General features: G+C 47.1%; 1 protein-coding gene across 3 annotated transcripts in view; it reads right to left on the bottom strand.

Moving 5' to 3' along the window:
• C4H11orf49 (chromosome 4 C11orf49 homolog) overlaps positions 1-23,764 on the bottom strand; it is a 163,529-nt gene that overhangs the window by 5,530 nt on the left and 134,235 nt on the right. For 2 of the 3 annotated variants that reach the window (XM_036185254.1, XM_036185255.1), the window contains exons 5-8: positions 6,982-7,067; positions 4,630-4,825; positions 3,954-4,063; positions 1,284-1,347 (exon numbers count right to left, since the gene is read on the bottom strand). In XM_036185254.1, coding sequence (XP_036041147.1) covers positions 1,284-1,347; positions 3,954-4,063; positions 4,630-4,825; positions 6,982-7,067 — 456 coding nt within the window. Of the gene's footprint in view, positions 1-342; positions 1,053-1,283; positions 1,348-3,953; positions 4,064-4,629; positions 4,826-6,981; positions 7,068-23,764 lie in introns of those variants that run through there. The other variant, XM_036185253.1, reaches the window with a different exon arrangement.

Genomic DNA, 23,764 nt, shown 5'->3' with positions numbered 1-23,764 from the left:
CTTATCACCTTTCCAGCCTCTGCTCCAAAACCTTAGGCCTACTTTGTGCGTATGTGCACTACTGCCCTGACCTGGGAGCAGGTCTTCACAGACCCTGGAAGAGACAGTGCAGCTCCAGTTCTTGTGGCCAGGGTCTCACAAGTGGAAGAACCTGACCTTAAAGTCCTGAGACGCTGCTGAAGGCCATTTCAGTTGTGCCTCTGCTTTGAATGGCTGCCCACCCCGTCAGCAGAGGCAGGTCTCCTGCTCCAGTGGCCCCTTGGCTCCACCTCCCATCAGTTAGAAAAGCATCCCATCACGTGCCCTTCCCTCCCCTTAGCCTACTGGCTTTAGACTCATCGCTTACCAGAGACAAGGGATTTTATTCATTTCACACATTGGACTATTTGATACAAACTTGAAGCCGACTTTGAAAGTGAAATTCTTGCCATCCTCCCTCTTATTCCAGCTAGTGGCTGATTTCTCCACCAGAAGGCCATGGTTGATATTCCCAGTACGTGCTCTCAGGAGTCACCCTTGACCATGAAGACCCTGCATTACTAATTTTGTTCCCCTTGTGGGAAATGACCCTCACTAGGAGGGTCGTGGCTGGCTGAGAAGACACCGTACTTAAAGCATAGGCAGACTGCCAACCAAAGGCTAAAAGCCAAAACCCTTCCCAGAGATGAAGTGGCCTTCAGCTTAGGGCACAGCAGGTTGTCAAAAGCTGAGAGAGAGCAGGAATTGTGGGATTTCTGGGGTTACTCAACTATCTGGAGGGCTGTTATTCACGTTTCTCTCCAGCAGAGGGCGGCACAGTGATGCTGGAGAAGTCTGGTGAGGGCATCAAGAGCAGGGTGGGAGCAAGGTACAGGGCCACAGATGGGACCCTTCAGATTCAAGTCTCAGACTCATCTGTCTCTTCAGTGGAGCCATCGCTCTCTGCATCCAATTTGCGGGAGCGATGGAGGGGTTTCCATGGGGAACCAACCCGGGGAGGGATTCGGGAAGGCAGGCAGCTGGCCTCAGAAGTGGCAGTGATGGAGTTGACCAGGCCTGGGACCTGGACCAGCCTGAAGAAGGAAAAGCCCAGAGTTTGAGTCTCCTATCAGAGGCCAGGACCTCCATGCACTTGAGCAGACCCCCGAGGACGTAGGGTACCTTTGTTCTCTGCTGGCCCCAAGCCCTTTCACTGACCAACATGGGGTGTTAAAAATACGTGCTGTGTCACCTACAGTGGTCACAGTCACCGCTAACAGATCTGGCTTCCACAAGAGGGCAGCATCTTCCCACTTGACACTTACAGCCGCTCCAGCTCCTCATCCATGGCTGGGTCATGCATCAAGTCTCCTTTGTCTGGCAAGGCTCCTAGAAGATAGGGATTTGGGGTGAAGTCACAAAACAACACAGGGCCCTGGCCTGCCTGTCTGACCACTCAATCGTCAGCGACAGTGAGTCCATATGGAACAGGAAGTCAGCTGCTACTTTATACATTTAGTTGGGGCAAAAGTGACAGCTAAGGAGATATCCCCAAACAGGTGGTCAACCCCCTTCCAAGACTGCATGTGCTTTGTGACCAGCACTGGGTGTTCAGTTCCTGAGGCCCCAAGTACCAAGCTGGAAAGATGCTGGTCTAGGCTAAATCCAAGGGATAGAAAATAGCCAATGTATGCTATTGCCCTTTCCTGGATCCCATCCCCTCATGTGCAGGATATGTGGAAGCATGTTAAAGTTGCCGCTTCTAGTGAGGAGGAAATCGATCCCATCCTGAGGTCTGGTACTAGCATCTGTCTGGATTGGTTTCCTTAGCCATAAAGGCATACATAGACTGGTGATGCTATTGAGAAGTGTATGAAGAAAAGTTTTGGGTGCTTCCTCCAATGAAATTTTCTTCTTTTTGCTATTTTTCAGAATAATCAGATTTTTTTCCTAGCTATGGAAAACAACAAAACCCGCCTCCATAATGAGTAGGAAGGTGAGATTGAAATTTGCAGAGAGGGAGATTCTCACCAGTAAATTGTTGAAGGAACAGGGCTTAATGGCAGTTTAGTCTCTAGGTAGACAGTGGTGCTGGGCTTCAGAGAGACTCACCAGCACTGGTCCCTTCTGACTCTCCTACACCTTCAGGCTATGCCTCAGATCATTTTGTGGGGACAAAGAGATTTCTTCCCCAACTGTTTCAAGCAGGGTATTTCCAAGTTCCTATTTTTAACACGTGCTACCTTCTGTTGCTGCCTAGTCTACATATTAGTCATTAATTAGTAGTTAGAAAGAAATTGTGTGAGGGTTCTTTTTATCTTCAGAACTGGAGATTGAACTGAAGGGATTTTTAAAAAAGATTTATTAATTTATTATTATGTATACAGAAGAGGGTGCCAGATCTCTTTACAGATGGTTGTGAGCCACCGTGTGGTTGCTGAGAATTGAACTCAGGACCTTTGGAAGAACAGTCAGTGCTCTTAACCTCTGGGCCATCTCTCCAGCCCTGTTTTTTTGGTTTGTTTTTTGTTTTGTTTTTGTTTGTTTGTTTGTTTTTTTAGCTGAGGATCAAACCCAGGGCCTTGTGCTTGCTAGGTAAGCGCTCTACCACTGCGCTAAATCCCCAACCCTGTTTTGTTTTTTAAAAGGGTTTCTCTTGGTAGTCCTGGCTGTCCTGAAACTCACTCTGTAGACCTGGCTGAACTGCCTGCCCTTGCCTCCTCAGAGCTGGAACTAAAGGCATGCACCACCACCTCCCAGCTTTGAAGGTTCTTTTTTAAGAGCAGAGGGGACCAGGTTAGTGCAGGCTGTGGGTGTTGCTACCTAGCTTTTTCTTTTCCTCCTAGCAGCTATCACTGGTAGAAAAGTGGTCAGTTCCCAGGAATGTGACACCTAGAGAGTTGTCACTGGTTTCCAGTTGGCCTCTTTTCTAGCCCCAGTCCAGCTGGTGACCCTGGTTATGAATCTTAGTTGAGCAGGTCCCTGACTCCCGTCTGGCTAGCATGCATGTTTAGCTCGTCTGTCTCCTAGAACACTGGCAGATGTGTGTCTGCAGAAATAAGCATAAAGGTCCCAGCACAGCTTCTGGCTCACACTCTGCTGGGCATTTAGCAAATGTTAATCTTCCTCCCCTTGATCCCATCCCTCCACTGGCACAAGGAGGAGGGATGCCTTCTGTCTCTCCGAGACTCAGAATCCTGGATCTGATCACACAAGGAGATCCTCCTGAGCAAAGATGGAATCCTCCTTTAACCTCCTCCAGGATCTGGGTTTGTGGCACACACCTTTAGTTCCAGCACTTAGGAAGCATGGGCAGGCAGTTCAAGGCCAGCCTGGTCTACGTAGTGCATTCCGGGCTACACAGAGACCCTGTGTCTCAAAACAGCAAAAGACAACAAACCTCCAGCAGGAGTGGCCTGCCAGCCCCTCCCCGGGAGAGTGGCTGGGGAGGAGTTTGGTGGGTGGAGGCCAGCCAGTGAGGAGAGGAATGATAGGCAGTAAAACTGGGCCAGTCACCACTTTTTTGTTTTGTTTTGTTTTCTTCCTCCTCTCTCTCTCTTTCAGATTTATCAGATTTTTTTTTTCCCACCTGGGAAAAAACACCTCCCAGACACACCTTTGCCCTGTTTCTAAATTGGATTCAGGTCACTTTGATATATAATCTCCAGAACTACTGGGTAAATAGCCCTGCGTCTGCCCAACTGCAGGCCTCTCCCTAGAACAGAACCAGAGATTCTCTAGGGAGGGGCTGGCCAGGCCTACGCCAGGGAGCAGAGCAAGCAGCTCCTTCATGTTGGGACAGGGCAGAAAGCTGTCAGTGACATGGGAATGTGAGGGACCTCCTAGGCTGGCTGGCAGTTTTGGGTTATGCTCACTGTAGCTTCTAGGCCGGAGAATCAGAGATTCCTCCCACTGCTGTAACGGCCATGTCTGCCAACAGAAGCCAGCTGCTACCTGTGTTGGAGGAGCCCAGAGGTCACAGGAGCTCTACTTACCCAGTGCTTGGTTGATTCCATGATGCTTTGAGAGGGCCACAAGGAATCCATAGAAAGTGAGCCTCTGGACATTGCTTAGGATCTCTCTGACAAGCGCTGGGGGTGGGCAGCTAGAAGGGAAATGGAGAGGCCAGATTCAAGCCTAAGAACCATCTTTTCATCCACTCCTCCAGTACACTCTAAAGCTGGGAGACCGTGACGGGAGCAAGGCCCAGACTGCAGATACAGGGCAGGTATGCTCAGTGCTTTTTAGCTGGTGAGGTTAGAGATGGAACATGCTAAGCATGTGCTCTACCACACCCTCAGCCCCATAACCAAAGCTTTTACAGGGAACCCAGATGAGAGGGAAGAGGCCCCAGCTACTGGTGACATCTCCTTGCCTGGAGACTATCCCTAGGGGGCCTTTGTGCCTCAGTTTCACCTTCTCTTTCTGTGGAAAGGTTTGGAACAGTAAATGTTTCCTTTCCAAGAAGGTGAGGCTTGTCTTCCCTAGTAAACAAGTCACCACAGCTAGTTCTTCCTGGGTGAAAGTGCTCCTGTGTGAGCCACCTGCTTTGGGGGCAGAGGGCCATGTTTTCAATTTTGGAACCCTGAACCCATCCAAATATATTGCTGGAGACTTGTTCCTGACCAGCAGCCTGACCCCGGGCTGAGGGGGCCTTTGCCCGTTTCCTACCTGTACTTGTACCGGTCACACAGGTTTTCCAGGCACTGGTAGAACAGTGATGCCTCTACGCCGTCCAGCATACCAGCATCGCCCAAGACGGGTCGCTGGCGATGCTGCCCACTGGATGATGTTGGCACAATCACTGTATTGGGGTTCTTCCCTGACAGCAAGTCCTGATAGATGGCAGCCACACTGTCCAAAAATTCTGGTACCATAGGGGTGGGAAGGTACAGTTTAGACAAGGAGGTCATATTTCATCTCTTTACCATGTCCTCCCTTCTCTGATAGCTCAGCTCTGTCTAGCCTCGGTGCAGATGCGAAAATACCTGAGGTGATGGACTGTTGCCCTCATGACACATGACACTCCTATGAGCTTCACCTGCGTCAGTTCCTCGACTAGATGGGCCCCACTGCAGACCTGCAGAGCACCCTATTGTTTTTGATTCATTTGCCCAACGACAAGTTTGCTATGTAATTATTTGTTTTTCTGTCTCCTTGCTGGAATGTAAGAATGTTGAACAGTGGCAGGGGTCATGCCCTACTGATACCTCCTATCCCAGTGCCTAATACTGTGCTGGTACAGGTTAAATGTTGTAAGTAAAAGTGAACACATGTACATTCTCACTGGTTAGCCCCATTGCATGAGACCATCTTCGTCATGAAAGCTTGTTGGAGGCTGCAGGAAGTACCTTTGTTACTTCCCAAACTGGGCCTCTTTTTAGCGTACTCAAAATACCTTGAAAGAAAGGAAGGACAGACAAACACCACTGAGGAAGAAGGGCTGCACACTGCTAGTTTAGTAATCATTTGAAGTGGTTTTCAAGCTTTGTAGTCACACCATTGTTAGTAAACAATGACTTATAGCCTGTTCTCTCCCTCTCTCCCACTCTCCCCCCCTCTCCCCCCTCTCTCCCTACTCTCTCCCACTCTCCCCCCTCTCCCTACTCTCTCCCTACTCTCTCCCCACTCTCTCTCCCCCTCTCTCCCCCTCTCCCCCCCTCTCCCCTTCTCTCTCCCTCCTCTCCCCCCTCTCTCCCTACTCTCTCCCCACTCTCTCTCCCCCTCTCTCCCCCTCTCTCTCCCCCCTCTCCCCCTCTCTCTCCCTACTCTCTCCCTCTCTCCCCTCTCTCTCCCTACTCTCTCCCCCCCTCTCTCCCTCTCTCCCCACTCTCCCCCCCCCTCCCTCTTCTCCTCTCTCTCCTCTGTGTGTGCATGTTAGAAGAGAGGAATTCTCCCAGAGATGGCTGCTCCATCCCCAAGAAGTGAGACATAGATGCTGGTGCTGCTCGGAGCAGGTGGTGTGACCCCAGGTTCTAGCTCCTGCCTGAACAGCCCTTGGGCTGCAATCAAGTAAACAGAATGTGGCACCTAAGTGAGGCCAAAGCTGACTAGGGCACTGGCTGGCAAGAAGGCTTTTCTAGGCTTCAAAGACAGCTTTCTTTTTTACTGGAAAAGCACACTTTAACAAGTTTCTTTATGGATGCAGCAATTTCTAAACCCAAAATTCAATTTGGTATATGAGTTGTATACATTTATATTTATTTATCTATTTTTATTCCATTTATTAAGTCAGAGGGGCTTAAGGGTGCAACCGACAAGAACTGGGAAGCAGAGCAGAAGTGACATAGAGCTAGTTGTGTGTGTGTGTGTGTGTGTGTGTGTGCGCGCGCGCGCGCATGCGTTCGTGTGTGTGTGTGTGTGTGTGTGTGTGTGTGTGTGTGTGTGGAGAGATGCTTGTTCTTTTAGAGATGAGGTCTCATTATGTTGCCATGGTAGCCTTGATCTCCTAGACTAATGACCCTTGTGTCTCTGTCTCTTTAGTAGCTTGAACTACAGTCATGCACCATTGTTTCTGGTTTGCTGTGTGCTTATTAAAAACTATGAGTATGGTAAAAGATGTGCCACACATGGTCAAGGGCTGAGTGGCTAAGAGCACAGGTCTGAGTTCTAACTATGCAAGCTTTTCTCTTAGGACTAGTGAACAGATTAGTCCTTAGTGTGCACCTAGGGGGCAGTAAGGGTTTCATAAGTGAGTGCTGTTGATGCTCTACTGCTCTTCCCACTTAAATGTCGCGCGCGCGCGCGCGTGTGTGTGTGTGTGTGTGTGTGTGTGTGTGTGTGTGTGCTGACTGGAAGAAGTGTTTTTTCAGTATCTTTAGGAGACTGAGGAAATAGGCTCGCAGATTGAATATTGTGACCACCAGTGTAAGTCAGACATCCTGTTGGTGGGTTATGATGAAGAGTAACCCTAGAGGAAGTGGGGAAGAGAAATGTGTGTGCCAGGCACACAGATGGAAAAGAGGGTGAGAAAGGGAGGCATGGTTCCTGACAAAAGCCACATGGGGCCTGGAACATTCTTACCTGAATAATAAAACTGGATCTGGAAGGCAAAGAGGAAATCTGAAAAAGACATCAAGCAGTCCATGGCATCATCCATGAGCACGATCCTGAGGGGAAAGAGGGAGAGAGTGAGAGATGAGAATACGTTACACATGTGTGCCTTCGAGGAGAGAAAAGGCCAAGCTGACAGACAAAGATTATGCACAAACAAGTTGTTTCTAGGCCTCCAGTCTCCCTTGGGGCTGCAGCATATTTGGGTAAAGGGTCCCAAAGCAAGTTCCTCTTAGAATCACCTCACTTCTCCATCAACTGAACTCCTCCCAGGGCAAGCTCCCAGGGCAGGCTCAGTGGCACCAGTCGATGGAGCATGGGCAGAGTGGGCTGCAGGCAGCAAAGAGCGGGTGCAATTGTAATGCAGCCAAGACTTGTTTTCCTATCCTTAAGCAGTAAACCCTTTCATTCTGCAGTGAGGACCATTTAGTTCCGAATAAATACTGCTGGTCAGAAAAGGCGAAAAAGAACAGCCAAGAGGTTTAAAGGGGTCTTGGCAAGGGGTGCTGAGATTTAATAAGCTACCAAATGGCCACAGCAGAGACAGGCACCTCCACTCTGGGACATGGAAGATAGACTGGGGGCAGGGGGGAGTGGGCAGTTCTGCACTTCAGAGGGTCAGAGAACACACATCAGCTAGTGTGGAGGCCACTGCAAGTACCGTCTCCGCTCTTCCTACTGTGTACCCTCAAGGAGAAACCATTTGATCAGGAAAGAGATCACACTGAGGTCATGTTCATACTCTGCTCAGGGATGTAGCTAAAGGGGGACAGGAAGAGAAGGAAGTTAGCACTTGCTGGGCTCTAGCCATGTGCCAGGCAGAGTGCCAAACTACTCCACTGGAGTGAGCTGGGCCTCCAATCTGTTTCTGACAGGGACCTTCTGGCTTGCTTGCTTTCTTCCTTCCTTCCTTCCTTCCTTCCTTCCTTCCTTCCTTCTTTCTTTCTCTCTTCCTTTCTTCCCTTCCTTCCTTCCATCCTTTCCTTCCCTTCCTTCCTTTTTAAAATTAATTAATTTATTTATTATGTATACAGCATGTATGTCTGCAGGCCAGAAGAGGGCACCAGATCTCATTACAGGTGGTTGTGAGCCACCATGTGGTTGCTGGGAATTGAACTCAGGACCTCTGGAAGAGCAGTCAGTGCTCTCAACCTCTGAGCCATCTCTCCAGTGCTCGCTCTCTCGCTCTCTCTCTCTCTCTCTCTCTCTCTCTCTCTTCCTATTTTAAATTGTTTAGTTTTGCTTTGGGGTATTTTTTTCCAAATCTCTATTTCCTTGCATCAGAGGGTCTCCAAACTGGCAAGTGGATCAGCTTGAGAGTCAGTGGTGTTTACTCTAGAGAAGGGACTTTGTGGAGAATACTCTTTGAGTAGTAAGTACCCTTGTCTTAGAATTGTGCAAAGCAGGGCTAGGATTAGGGTTAGAGTTAGGCACTAGGGGTTAGGTGTATATTCCTGAAGACAGAAAAGGGCTCCTAGGTAGCTGTGAGAACAATAGTAGAGACAGGAATGGTTTACTGAGCACCCTGATCCACAGTGGGCACTACGCATAGTATTTAACTACCTTCATTAAACTTCATCCCATAGCACCAGAAGATGTTGGACCTGTTACTTTCCCTTTGTACCTGAGGGTCTTTGATCCCACAGGAGTCAGCTTACTAAAGTATACATATAACTTGTGAGTTTGTATGACACCAAAGGCCGAGTGTTTCCATTAGGTCACACTGCTTCTTTCAAAAGGAGGAAGAAGCCAAGTGCATGCCTTAGATCCCAGCACTGGAGAAACAAAGGCAGCTCTGTGAGTTCAAGGCCAGCACCAGCCTGGTCTATGTAGAGTTCCAAGACAGCCAGAGCTACTTAGAGACCCTTTCTAAAAGTAATAAAAAGACACACTAAAAGCCAGGCAGTGGTGACATACACCTTTAATCCCAGCATTTCGGAGGCAGAGGCAGAGGCAGGCAGATCTCTGACAGTTCGAGGCCAGCCTGGGCTACAAAGTGAGTTCCAAGACAGCCAGTACTACACAGAGAAACCCTCTCTGGAAAAACAAAAAAAGAAGAAGAAGAAGAAGAAGAAGAAGAAGAAGAAGAAGAAGAAGAAGAAGAAGAAGAAGAAGAAGAAGAGGAAGAAGAGGAGGAGGAGGAGGAGGAGGAGGAGGAGGAGGAGGAGGAGGAGGAGGAGGAGGAGGAGAAGGAGAAGAAGAAGAAGAAGAAGAAGAAGAAGAAGAAGAAGAAGAAGAAGAAGGAAGAAGAAGAAGACACACCAGAAACACTAGCATTAGCTTATTAGCTTGTACATTAGCTTCTGGGGCTCATTTCTATTCTTTCCCGTGTATATCTTAGAGCTCTAACTGTTCCTTAGGTAGGTATCTCTTGGGAAGAAGGAGCCTGCCTCCACTACCAGCTGCTGAAAACTGGGGCCAGCGTGGGAAGTGGCGAGGGCCACCAGAGGGCGCTGAGGGCCACATCAGTGCCGGGAACTAACTGACACACCCCACCCAATGGTTCCCAGGATTTCACACAACCTGAGAAGAGAGAGAGGGAGGGAGAGGGAACCAGGGCGCTGAGGGAGCCTGCCTGGATGGGAGGGAGTAGAGACACGGTCTGGGCTTAGTGAAGATCCGTGAAGGGGCAGAAGGCCCTCCACCAGGAAAACCCAGGGAAGAAGGGCCACCTCAGGAGGAGAGAAGGGGCAGCCCTGTCCCTGCTGCTCTACTCCTGGATGGCCAAGCACCCTAGAGGCCAACAGCAAGTAGCTTCGGGAGAGCACTGGGCTCAGCCTCACCCCAGGAAACCTTGAGTGGCGCCGCCTCTATCCTTAACCTGGATCCTAGGGCCTCATGTTGATAGTTGATTTGTATCTTTATTAGTCATTGTGATGCAACTAAAATACTGCAAAGTCAACCCATTACAAATACATAACTCAGTGGCTTAGTATACTGAGATCATGGTGCAATCATCATCATCACAACTGCTAATTCTAGAAGTTACCTCTCTTTGCATTTCTCTCCCATTAGCATGCTCCTCAGGCAGACTCCGCTTCCCAGAGGCTCCAAGCAGATCCTGCCAGCCCCTCTCTGGACTGTAGGAAAATGCCCTCGCTAACCCCAGACTATATACAGGGCAAAACGCTATACTCTGCCTCCACCTCAGAACTGGCTCAGCTTTCTGTCAGAGGCTTTTTAAAAAAAGATTTCTTTTATTTGTAGTTATGTGTGTCTGTGTGTAGGTATGTGCACGTGAGTACAGGTGCCTGAGCACTGGAGTTACAGCAGGTTTAGCAGGGTGCTGAGAACCAAAGGTATAAAGCTTACAAATGCTCTTAACCACTGAGCCATCCTCTAACCTGAGAGGCCATTCTTGATTAGAACGTTAGCCTCCTTTGATTTCTTTTACTGTGTTAAGCTTCAGGTTTTATTTTAGTACAGCTTTTATTTATTTGTTTATTTTTAATGCACACAGCTGTGTGTTAACCCCACATCCACCCTGCTGTGTAGTTAGTTGCTGGGACTGCCGACCTGCTGGCAGCCAGAGAGACAATGGTTCAGATACATAATATTTATTTCTTTTACATCCTGGCCACAGTTTCCCTCTCTCTTCTTCCAGTTCTTATCTACTCCAGGAATTTGCTGCTCTTTTCAGGATGGCTTTGCTGTTTTAGGAGGAAACACCTTGAGCAGTTAGCATAGAAGAATTCGTGGCCCGAAGCAGCACTTTCAACTTTGTGGGTCAGGAATGTGTGCCTGTCACCTGGTCAGGCCAAAGTCACTGGGAGTATGGGCTTACCTGTGTGTTGCTCACAGAGACAGTGCTGGACATGGGGATCTGGCCCTTGGGTCTTCTCTGCTGTCTGATGTCAGTACTTCTGGGATTCCAAGAATTAGGCTTACATTTGAATCACTGGTCATGCTTGTGCCAGAAACACCACTTCCTCCTCTTCTCCTTTTCCTCCTTCTAAGACAGGGTTTCTCTCTGTATCCCTGGGTATCTTGGAACTCACTCTGTAGACCAGACTGGCCTCAAACTCAGAGATCCAGCCGCCTCTGCCTCCCAAGTGCTGGGATTAAAGGTGTGCACCACCACTACCCAGCCAGAAACATTTCTTGATCCTTTCTTTTGGACATGAGAGACCTAAGGGTGGTCATGATACTCAGTAGGAGATGGCTGCTCCTTCCATAGACATGGGCACTGCTAAGGAAGAGAGACCAAGCCCTCTTTGAAGATGGCACAGTATGGTGGCAGAGTGGAGCCTCAGTGGGGGCAGGGGAGCCTACTGAGCTTGACTGTTCCTGCCATTTACTTGGCTGAAACTGATACCTGGGTCAGGAATGCAGCACATGTGGATGACTTTGTTTCAAGGAAGGTTCTGAAAGAGTTCTGGGGTGATGGATTGGAGTTCAAGATGGGGAAGATATCTGTGGGAATATATATATATGAGAGAGAGAGAGAGAGAGAGAGAGAGAGAGAGAGAGAGAGAGAGAGAGAGAGAGAGATCCCTTGGAGCTGGAGTTACATGTGTGCTATTAGCTACCTGGTGTGGTTTCTGGGAACTGAACTTGGGTCCTCTGCAAAAACAATACATACCTTTAACTGTAAGAACAATACATACTTTTAACTGCCAAGCCATCTCTCTAGCCTCTTCATTTTAAAAATAGAAAAAGATCTTTTTTATTTTGAAATTAAGGCATTGGAAAGATAGCTCAGTGGTTAAGAACACTTGTTGCTCTTGCAGAGGGCCTAGGTTCAGTTCCCAGCACCCCATGGCAGTTCACAACCATCTGTAACTCCATTTCCAGGGACTCTAATGCCCTCTTCTGACCTCCACTTGTAGATGTAACCATCTTATTAAATAAGAAACACAGAGCCAATTGCAGAGTTAATAGCCAAGAGGTCAGAGCAATAGCTGAGAGCTGAAAACCTTACCCTTCACTGCTGCTGCTGTCTTTCCTCTCTGCAAGAGAGCTACTTCCTGTGTCCTGTCTTTTATGCAGACTTTCTGTTCTGCCTTCTCATTGGTTGTAAACCCAGCCACAAGACCTCCTCGTCACTGCCTGTCTGTACAGACCTCCAGGTCTTCTATGGTTAGTATTAAGATTACAGGTGTGTGTCGCCATACTGGCTATATCCTTGAACACACAGAGATCCAGAGGTATTTCTGTATCTGAAATGCTAGGATTAAAGGCATGTGCTACCACTGCCTATTCTCATATTTAATATTGTGGCCGTCCGGTTCTCTGACCCCAGATAAGTTTATTTCGGGGAACACACAATATTTCGGGGAACACAATACCACCACATCCACTGCCACCAAGTATGCATGTGGTACACATACATACATGTAGGCAAAACACTCATAAAATAAAACTAAATAAATAAAAACAAAGCCCACCCTATAAACTGTAATCCTAGCACTCTAGAGGCTGAGGCAATGGGATTGTTAGTTCAAGGCCAGCATGGTCTACATAATGAGACTCTGTCTCAAACAAAACAAATTAAATCAAAGCCAAACAAAACAGACACAAACACCACATGTAGTCCTGTCCATCTCCAAACAAATGCTCTGACCCGTGAACATTGAGCATACTCTTCTTGTTCTCAACTCCAGCAGAACTGTGGGAAAGGCAGGCAGGAAGCTATCTCCCTGCCTTTGTCTTCCCAGACAGGGACAACCTGGGTTGTCCATCCCCACAGATAACTCCCTTATCTGGAACTCCAGTCCATCACCCCAGAACCCTTCCAGAACCTTCCTTGAAACAAGGTCATCCACATGTGTTGCTTTCCAGTGGACAGCAGTTGGTTCAGCACCCCGCCCTGCCAGAGGCCTTTTGCTAACATGCCAACTGCTCTAACACCTGGAGAAGCCTGGCCACCTTGGCTTTGAAGTGGAGCCAGCAAGGAACTGCTGCCAACAAGAGTCTGTACAAATCTATTGGATCATGGAGGGATCCTTTCAGGCGATGCCTCCAGGCTAGAGAGAAGGCCTCTGGGGAGAAATACAGGCACTCTGGTTCAGGCTGGCTCTGAGCAGAACCATGTGGAGGGTGGAGCCCAGGGCAGGCAACTGGGATGAAGAAAGCAGAGTTGGCAGGGTCCGAGCTAGTCCCAGGGGGTTGGCTGCTCTCTTCCTCACTGACTTCCAACAGCTGGGACAAGCTGGCTGGTTGGGAGGTAAGTGGGTGCCAAGCTTCCAGTCCAAACTCACTGAAGCGCCAAGCTCCTCTGTACCCCCTGGTCGAGTGGCATGAGCTGGTCCCTTTTCCCTGACATTCTGGGTTTGATGACTCAGAGATCAAGTCTAAGTTCTCTCTGTGTCTCAGTTTCTCCATTTATAAAGAAGAGCTGACCATGGTTCCTATAGCAAAGGACACTGAATAATGCAATATGAGGAGGTACTTTGTCCAGGGGCTCACAAGCACTCAAGAGTAGTGTGAGGTGCTGTCACCAGAAGTAGCCTCTCTGGGTTAAGGTGCTGGAAGAGCCTAAAATAGCAAATAAAGTGGCTGGGTGGAAGTGAACGCTGCCAGCTCCCACGCCAGGCAGAGGCTGCCAGCCGGAAGCCAGCTATTTAGTTTCTAGCCCACTTTTGGGGGAACCAATCTTAGCCAAAGCCCCAAAGAAGAGCTGCTTTACATGACTCAACTTCTTTGGAGAGGTCGTGTGACTAGTGTCCTTCATTGGGACAGCTGAAGCACGTCCCCAAGTTGGTTTGTGCTAACAGTGCACCCTGGCAGACTGTTTTAATGTCAGGCTGTGAAAATATGACAGTGATAAAATCATGTGAGGACCTAACCCCAAGGTCAGGGAGCATGCTGCTGGGAAGGATTCCTGGGTCTCTCTCCCCTGGCTTGGGTGAGAGATGTGTTACCCCAGTCCAGTCCTCAAAGGCATATGTAGACCACAGCTTTCCCTAGGTGCCAACCTGTACCTTCAGGGCACCCCAATCCCATCTACCCTGTAGGGCCTGACACGTTTGACCCAGAGCAATATTAATAACAATAATATCCATTTTCATAGCTTTTGAATTAAAATTGTATTTACTCATTTGTGTATATGGAGGTGGACAGCTCATGCCACAGTGGAGGTCAGAGGACAGCTTAAGGGAATCAGTTCTTTGATTCTACCCTATGGGTCCCAGAGACGGAACTCAGGTGTCATTCTTAGTGGCAAATGCCTCTACCTGATGAACCCTGCCTCCTCTTATTGATTCTGTGAGATAGGTTTGGTAAGCATATGTACAAGGACATAGAGGTTCTGAAGAGCATCACAAGTTAACCAGGATCATAAGCTAGCATCTAAAGAGCTCTCACTGAAATCCAGGTCTTTCTGAGTCTTGAGCACAAGTTCTAAGCCATCTGCTGTATCTGTTAAGAAAACAGCCTGGGGACTGGAGAGATGGCTCAGTGGTTAAGAGCACTGGCTGCTCTTCCAGAGGACCCCAGTTCAATTCCCAGCAACCACATGGCAGCTCACAGCTCACACAGTGAGTCTGTAACTCACTTCCAGGGGATCCAACACCCTCACAAAGACATAAATGTGGACAAAAGACAATGCACATAAAATACAATTAAAAAAAAAAAAAAAAAAAGGAAGAAAGAAAGAAAACAGCCTGGACTCCGTGTTGGCAATAACCTTCCTGGGCCTCTGCCCTGCTCCTGCTCCTGCTCTTGGCTTCAGTTCTGGCAACTGCCTGCAGAAGGGCTGGAGATTCAGGCCTGCCTCTGCTGCTTCCCTGCAGACAACTTAATAGCCTCATTATCTCAGAAGGGCCCGAGAATAGAAGCCTCACGTCTTAGGTGGACTGCTCACACACAGGCTTGGGGAGGTAAAGGCCTGAACCAAATGTGCAGCCTAGAAGGCCTCCCTTCCTCCTGCCCTATCCATGGCTCTCTGCAGGCACCACCAGTGGAAAGACTAGCTGCTTTGCACACTGTGCCCGGAATTCTTTGGACCTCTCACTGCTCTGCTGTCTAATCAAATCCTGCCTTTCCCTTTTCATCTCAAAGAGCTCTCCGATTACTGCAGAGAATAACCTAACACCTTTGTTCTTCAATTCAGCTTTTAAAGGTTCTTTTTTTATTTTTGTTACTGAGACAGTCTCATGTGGCTCAGGCTGGCCTTGAACTTGGTATGTACTCAAGGCTGGCCTTGAACTTCTGATCCTCCTGCCAAGTGGAATTACAAGTGTATATGCCACCATACCCAAGTAAGTAAAACATTCTTAGGACTGAAAAGTTCTCGGACTTCTAGAGTCTAACATAACAAATATTTCCTTCCTTTTTTTTTTTTTTTTCTTCTTTTTCTCTTTTGAGATAGGGTTTCCCTATGTAGCCCTGGCTGGCCTGGAACTTAGTAAGTAGATCAGGCTGGCCTTGAACTCACAGAGGTCTGCCTGCTTATGCATCCAGTGCTGGGATTAAAGATGTGTATCACATTGCCTAGATCAATTTAAAAACAACAATAAAAAACAATACTAGGGATTGAACTCAGGTCCTTTTTCTCTACTGAGCTACATCCTGCCCTCTTCATATCTTTTAATTTGAGATAGGGTCTCACTAAATTGCTGGTGCTCACCTTGAATTCATTCAGGAGTCCAGGAAAGCTTTGAACCTATGGTCCTCTTGCCTAACCTCAGTAGTTAGGATTACAGGCCTATGTCACCAGGCCAGGCTTTGTTTACTTTTAACATGTGTCTTACTATATTGCCCAGACTGGACTCAAACTCCTGAGGTCAGTGATTCTCCTTCCACAGCCTCCCACGTAGCTAGGACTTCAAGCATGTCACCAACATCAGCTTTTTTGTGGGTCATGGTACCGGGTAGTGAACTCATGACCTTGTGCATGCTACCTATGTACTCTGCATTGGCTTATGTTCCAGTCCCCAATTTTGCTGTTGGTATCTTTTGTTGAACTTGGTCTATTACAATTGCTCTCAAACTGTGGGTCTCGACCCCCTGGGGGGCGGTCCCCTACCAGATATCCTGCACATCAGATATTTACATTACAATTCATAACAGTAGCAAACTTATAAAGTAGCAAAGACATAATTTCATGGTTGGTTTTATCATGAGCTGTATTAGAGGGTTGTAGCATGAGGAAGGTTGAGAGCCCCTGGTCAAGTAGTTAGCATCTGACATTTGAGGTCAGGGCTCCACTTCCCGTTAGGGAATTTCTGCCTCCCCCATCTCTCTGGGATATCATCCCCACAAAGGCAAGGACTTTTTGTTCTTTGCTCTAGCAGCAGTGCCCAGAGTACCTAGCGGGAATGGCATGCGTGCTTGATGAACACTGGCTGCTGAACTACAGCTTTGTCTGTGGACAGTTGTATTTGTCTTGCTCACTGGCCTGGGCTTTTGTAGCATAGTTAAGAGTTCTTTTGCCACTTCATACCGGACACTCAGCAAACACTTGAAGAATGAATACAGGAGTGGGTTACCACTTTTCATTCACTATACTATACATGTATTTAAAAAGTTTTAATTAAAAACATGTTTTGAAGCTAGATATCATCACTACATAGCTGTGGCTGACCTGGAACTCACTATAGACAGCAGGCTGGCTTCAAACTCACAAAACTATGTCTGCTTCTATCCTCAGAGGGATGGGTCATGGCCATGTGCCACCATGCCGCCTTCCATTGTCAACTGTTGGCATTCTTTCCTGAGAGGCCGGAGTCCCACTCAGAAACTCCTCTTTTCATCTGTAGCTTGTGTTTCCCTCAAATGGCTTCTGATCTTACATTAAGGTCTTTGATCAACTTAAAAGGGTTTTCTGTCGTTGTAATAGCTGAACCTGCATTTCCAAGCAGCACTCAGGTGCTTGCTTCTGCCTCCTGATTTCTGGGATTAAAAATGTGCACCACATGCTCAGCTCCTACATTACAGTTTTAAAAATCAGATAATTTGATCACATTTCAGCCTTTGGGCTAAAATCAAGTGTAAAAAATTAGGTAATTTGTTAGAGTATATGACATGGGTTTTACATGGATTATCTCATCTCTATTAGCTATCATTTCTAATTTTTTGTTTTTGTTTTTGTTTTTGTTTTGAGACAGGGTTTCTCTGTAGCTTTTGGAGCCTGTCCTAGACTAGCTCTGTAGACCAGGCTGGCCTCGAACTCACAGAGATCCGCCTGCCTCTGCTTCCCCAGTGCTGGGATTACAGGCATGCGCCACTACCGCCCAGTTTATTTCTATTTTATAGATGGGGAAATTATTTCTCAGAGATTAAATAATCCTTTGTTTTTTAAGATAAGGCCTCACTATGTAGCTCAGGCTGGCCTGGGACTCACTGTGTAGCCTGGGCTGGCCTTGAATTCATTCTTTCCTCAAGAGATTATTGGGATTCTAGGCATGAACCACCATCTCTCGCAAAGTTAAATAACTTGAGTAAGACTACAGGCTAATTGGTGAAGGACTTGGCATTTGAATCCCCAGGGCTGTGTGGCTCTAGTACCTATCCTTGCCCATCAGGCTATACTGTGACTTTCCAGAATGTAAGTGACTTCGTCTAATGCTGGACTTTCTAGGAGTGTTATGCTTTTGGAGCTCTGTGCTTTTATTCCTAACACAATGATGCCAACAGTGCCTTTCCTATTTGGGCAGATCTTCGAGTAGAGGTGTGGTCTCTGTTTTAGATGACAATAAGGAAGGGGGTGTGAGCAATTTAATCCACCCTAGGCAAGAATGCCAGAGGGGGCCTGAGGGTAATACTCTAAACCAGTGTTTCTCCAATGTGCTTCTTAGACGTCCACATCATCATGGACGATTTAGAAACAGGAACCTTTGGAGCCCTGCCCTAGAACTCTTGAACTCCCATTACGCTGCTACCTGGGGTCTAAGAGGCCCCTCAGGTGATTCTGAGGACAGTACAGGGGAAGGACACTGCCTTAAATATACCCTTGGCTTGGAGCTTCCAAATCTTGTGTTGCTTCAAATGGCTTATAGGTGACAGTACCCTTGGTTAGGAGGACAGAGCCAGAGGCTATGTGGTCTTGTCTTTAGTTGATGTCTTGTTAGATCATCTTCTGAGTATTGTGAAAGGGGAAAGAGCCAGAAAGCACCTTAAAAACCTTATTATTGCTATTGTTATTATGTGCATGGATGTTTTGCTTCATGTATGTCTGTGTACTATGTGTGCACATTGTCTGTAAAGGCCAGAATAGGGCATCAGATCTGGAACTGGAATTATAGGTGGCTGTACGTCACCGTGTAGGTGCTGGGAATTGAACCTAGGTCCTTTGGAAGAGCAGCTGGTGCTCTTAACTACTGAACTCTCTCTCCAGGCTCCATTTTTTAAAAATCTGGTAATAATAATAATATCAACATTATCATAACAATGAATTATTTACTTATTTATATACTCCTACTTCATTTTATTTTTGTTTTTTGTTTTAAGATAAGGTGTCATGTGACCCAGGCTGGCCTAGAACTCCTGACCCTCCTGCCTTACTTTCTGAGTATTAGTAGGATAGGCATGCACCATGATGTTTGATTTAATTATTGTTTATTACCTTTTTTGTTTGTTTGTTTTTGAGATCTCTGTGTATCCCTGGCTTTCCTGGGACTTGCTTTGTAGACCAGGCTGGCCCTGAACTCACAGAACTCTGCCTCCTGAGTCCTAGACTTAAATTAATATTTATTAAATTTGCTAAACTATTTACATACGTGTCACTGAAATCTCACAAAATATCTATGGTTATTATTATTCCCATTTTATAGAAATGGAAACAGGGCTCAGAAAAGTTAAGGGATATCCTTACTGCCACCCAGTACATGGGCTCTGGTGGACTGTATATTTACCCTTTTCTTCTTTTTAGGTCTTATTTGTTATTTTAATTATGGGCACGTCAGTGTGCCTGTATGTGCAAGTGAGTATAGTGCCCACAGAGGCCAGAAGAGTTTGGATGCCCTAGAATTAGAGTTAGGGCAATTGAGAGACGGCTGACATGGGTGCCGGAAACCTAACTTGGGATCTCTGTAAGAGCAGTAAGCACTGTTAAGCACTGAGCCATCTTTCCAGCTCCCACATCACACACCCACCTCTTTCTAACACCTGTGCTCCAGTAGGTTAAATTTAAATGGGACTACTTTTAAGCGATATTGCAAGTTCACTCTGTGTAGGGCATTATTTTAAGCACATTACAGACGATTATTATTACCACCTTACAAATAAGGACAGTGATGCTAAGAGAAATAACTTTCTCAAGGGCACAAGGGTATAAATCCAGAGGTCTGGTTCCAATCACATGCTCTGGTTTTGCAGGGCTGGGGATTGAACCAGGGCCGCACACATGCTATGCAAGTGTTCTGTGTCCCCAAGCCCTCAGGAAAGCTGCCTAGCTTAAAGGATGGTGAGATGGAGATGCTCTGCCTCTGTGCATCTGTGCTCTGACCACAGGGATAACCTTTTCTCGTTCCTACAAGAATGCTGAGGTGGAGGGGGGTCTCTGGCTGGGCTGCTGGTGTAGAGAATGTTAGCTCTTTCCTGTGTTCCTAGCTCACACCTGCTGCCCTTAAGGGCTGGCCAGAATGCTTGCTGCCCTTAAGGCAGGCACTTGTAGAAATGCCATGTCATGCTCAGGCTCTGGTTCACAGCTGCCTGAGGATTACATTCTTTTCCATATGCATCATCACAGGCTGGAGCCTCCTGCAGCCTGTCCCTAGACCTCAGGGCCCTGAATAAGTCCGCTGGCAGTGGATGGGCGAGGCAAGTCCTCTTCTCAAAGGACCAGCCTTCCAGGCTAACCACCCACATCTGTAACTCCGGTCAGACGCCTGGGCCCTTTGATGGGAAAACTGGCATTCTGACTTTCAGGACAAATCGAGAAGAGTTTCACAGTCCAGAGGCATTTTCTGGGTAGTTTTCTAGTACACACACACGGCAGTTGGGGTGTGTGTGGGGGTGAATGATATTGAGGAACAGGTTGACAGGGAAGCCAGACACTCACCTAATTCCCCTAACTTTGAATTCATCTCTACTTTGCAGCCACTCCCCTGTGGGTTCCCCAGCACTTCTGCTATTTGTGCTTACATGCTCACAGTTTCCTCAGCCTGCTACTGGTATGGCTGGGTCCGATGTGCTCATTCCTCATAATGAGAGGACGCTTTTCTGTCGAGGAGCACAGAAGCCTCTTACCACAGAGGACCAGAAGCCTCTTTGTATTGATAACTGTACAAAGTGTATATTCATGACATGGCATTAAGAGTGTTGGTTTTCACCAACACTTGAGAGGTAGAGACCAGAGATCAGAACTTTAAGATCATCTTGAGCTACACAGTGGGCTACCTCAGATCCTGTCTCAACAAAAAGGAAGAATTCATTTTTGTTTGTTTGGTTGGTTTTTTTGGGGTGGGAGGGGGGTTTTCAAGACAGGGTTTCTCGTGTAGTTTTGGTGCCTGTCCTGGATCTCGCTCTGTAGCCCAGGCTGGCCTCAAACTCATACAGATCTGCCTGCCTCTGCCTCCCCAGTGCTGCGATTAAATACGTGTGTCACCGCCAGCCTCATTTTTGTTTTTAAACTTTTATTTAAAAACATTTTAGATTTATTATTAATGTATTTTGTTTGCATATATGTCTGTGCACCACATGCATGCCTGGTGTCAGAAGAGGGTGTTGGATCCCCTGGAACTGGAATTATGGACAATTGTGAGTTGTCTTGTGGGTACTAGGAAATTGAACCCAAGTCCTTGATAAGACCAACAAATGTTCTTAACTGCTGATCTATCTCTCCAGCTTCTGTTTTTAAACCTTTAAAATAAAGATCTTGTTTGTGTGTGTGTGTGTGTGTGTGTGTGTGTGTGTGTAAAATGGTGTGCAAATATTCACATATCCATTTATTGATGCATTCATTCAGCACACATGCATGGGGTATCTATGTATGCAGTGCATGTGTCTATGTGCATACATAACAGGGCCATTGATCCCTGGGAGCTGGAGTTACAGGTGTTTGTGGAGGTGCTGGCTTGCTTTGTGAGTTCTGGGATCTGAACCCCAGGCCTTTTGCCTGTTCAGTGCTCCTAACTGCTGAGTCACCTAGACCAGGATTGGTGTTTTCAGAGTATCCTATTATTTATAATTTTGCAGTGCTTACACAAATCTGATCTTTAGAAGATCTGGGGAAATGGGTGTGGCGAATGCAAAGCTGCGGCTTCCTCTACTAAGTTTACCATAGACTATCAAGACTGGGAAAGGAAGGACCTGGAGAGAGGACTCAGTGGTCAGCAGCACTGGCTGCTCTTCCAGAGGACCCCATGGACCCGTAAGTGTTACATAGGCAAAGCATCCATACATGTACTTCTACAGACAAACAGAGTAGGCAGGGCAGACAGCAGCTCTCTGGAAGTGAAGGAAACCGAGGTGATATGGAAAGAGACGGTAGGCAGTGCAAGTACTCCAGGGTCCACTTCAAACTTAAGTGAGGGGCAGGGACACAGTTCATTGATGATCATATCCAGTATTCATAGTAGCTGCTTGCACGAAACTGACACCCAAGAACTATTTGGTGGGGCTGGAGAGACGACTCAGTGGCTAAGCGCACTGGCTGCTCCTGAAGATGATCCAGGTTTGGTTCCTAGCACCCATGAAGTTGCTCACAACGGACTCTAACTCCAGTTCTGGGGGATTTGATGTTCTATTCTTGCTTCCTGGTGTTCTTGCACACAGGGTGATAAACTCACACTGACAAACAGACACATTAAACATAAATACTTTGTTTTGTTTTGCTTTTGAGACAAAGTCTGTCTATGTAGGCCTGCCTGGCTGTCCTGGAATTCATAGAGATCTGCCTGCCTCTGTCTCCGGAGTGCTGGGGTTAAAGGTGTGCACCACCACTGCCTGGTTCAGGATCTCTTTTGAAAGTTAAAAAAAAATTGTTCTACAATGGACTGTGGTCATGGGTGCACAGCTTTGGCAATATTCTAAAAGCCATGAAATGACACATTGTAAGTGAGAGAATATGGTAAGTGAATTGTATCCCCACCCTCAATAAAACTATCAGAAGAGAAACATTTGATGAATGTGTAAGAGGTGGTGGTTCTTGCTCTTCTGTCACTCAGAACCGAGGAGTCCAGTGGTAGCTGAGGACCACTCACCCCTCCATTTATCCACACACTCATTCGTTCGTTCAGCAGACACACATGGAGTGTTTGTCGAGCAGGATGATTTAGGCAGGAGCATGCTGACTGACAGACTCAGCAGCATAGGATGCTGCGGCTCCTGCCTGCTCCCCTGGACCACACGTTTAGTGGATGCTTCTGTCCTTTTCGCTTCTCTTTCCCTGCCCCCGTTATGAGACATGGTCTCATATGAACCAAGGGTGGCGTTGGCCTGGGACTCAGAATCTTTGTGCCTTAGTCTCCCCTGGAGTGCTAGGAGGATCACAGGTGTGCCCCACCAGGCCCAGGTCCTTCTTATCAGAATTCTTTAAGAGTCATGTTTCTAATTTTAAGTCCTGACTTTTTTGTTTGTCTGGTTTGGTTTTTCGAGACAGAGTTTCTCTGTGTAGTTTTGGTGCCTGTCCTGGATCTCATTCTGTAGACCAGGTTGGTCTTGAACTCACAGAGATCCACCTGGCTCTGCCTACCGAGTGCTGGGATTAAAGGTGTACGCCATCACTGCCCAGCAAGTCCTGACTTTTAAAGGATGAATTCCACTTCCAGTCTCTTGGGCTGAATCTTTCTTAAAATGAGCTGAACCCAAAGGGAAACCATGAAATTCTGATGTTAACTCTGCTTTTAAAATGAAGAGATAATCTCCCATGAGCATCAGCATCACCATCACCTGTTCCTCATCCCTGTCTTTCTTCTTTCTCTTTCTTTCTTTCTTTCTTTCTTTCTTTCTTTCTTTCTTTCTTTCTTTCTTTCTTTCTTTCTTCCTTCCTTCCTTCCTTCCTTCCTTCCTTCCTTCCTTCCTTCCTTCCTTCCCTTCCTGCTCATCCTCTTCCTTCTTTTGTTCTTTTTCTTTTTCTTTTTTTAAAATGATTTATTTTTATTTCATGTACATTGGTTTGCCTGTATGAGGGTATTGGATCCCTTGGAACTGGAGTTACAGACACTATGAGCTGCCATGTGGGTGCTGGGAATTGAACCCAGGTCCTCTGGAAGAGCAGCCAGTGCTCTTAACCACTGAGCCATCTCTCCAGCCCTTCTTTTCCCCTTTCAAATAAAAAACAATTTAAGCTAGGCCTGATAGTGCATTCCTATAATCCCAGAACTAAGGTGGCTGAGGCAAGAGAATACATACAAAGAGACTGTCTCAAAAGACACAAAACCAAACCACAGGAAAAACCCAAACTCCTTGGGATTGCAGATTAATGAAAACACTAAACCCTGCACTAGAGCTTCTACTAGTGGTCACTGGAGAAGGTGAGTGCCAGTGAACAAAGCAGGGGTGGTGGGGTGGTGGGGTACAAAATTTTCTGTAAATTGTGCACAGTATTAACAAAATCAGTTCATGAACCTTGAATACAAAATGTCCTTTCCCAGAAAGACGCTGGGGCCTGCTGCTAGTACCACCAACTTCCCATCCTCCAGGTCTATGGAGGGAGAGAATGAGCCAGGGGCATCTGGAGGAGCAAGGTGAGGCTTGATACAGCGGAGCCACTGGGCCTTTGGTTTAAGAAGCCAACTTTCCGGGCAGAGCTGGTGCCCCACACAGGCCAGTGGAGAGGCTGCATTTGATGTCTCCTGGCTGTGGCCAACTGGGCCACTCCCTCTGCTACTTGCCAGAGTTATCTGTCAGTGTACTTAAGGAGTTAACC

This window comes from Onychomys torridus, chromosome 4, assembly GCF_903995425.1.
Source record: "Onychomys torridus chromosome 4, mOncTor1.1, whole genome shotgun sequence".
NCBI classification, from domain to species: Eukaryota; Metazoa; Chordata; class Mammalia; order Rodentia; family Cricetidae; genus Onychomys; species Onychomys torridus.
Note: the sequence above shows the minus strand (reverse complement) of the source record. Positions and strands in the feature narration are given on the sequence as shown.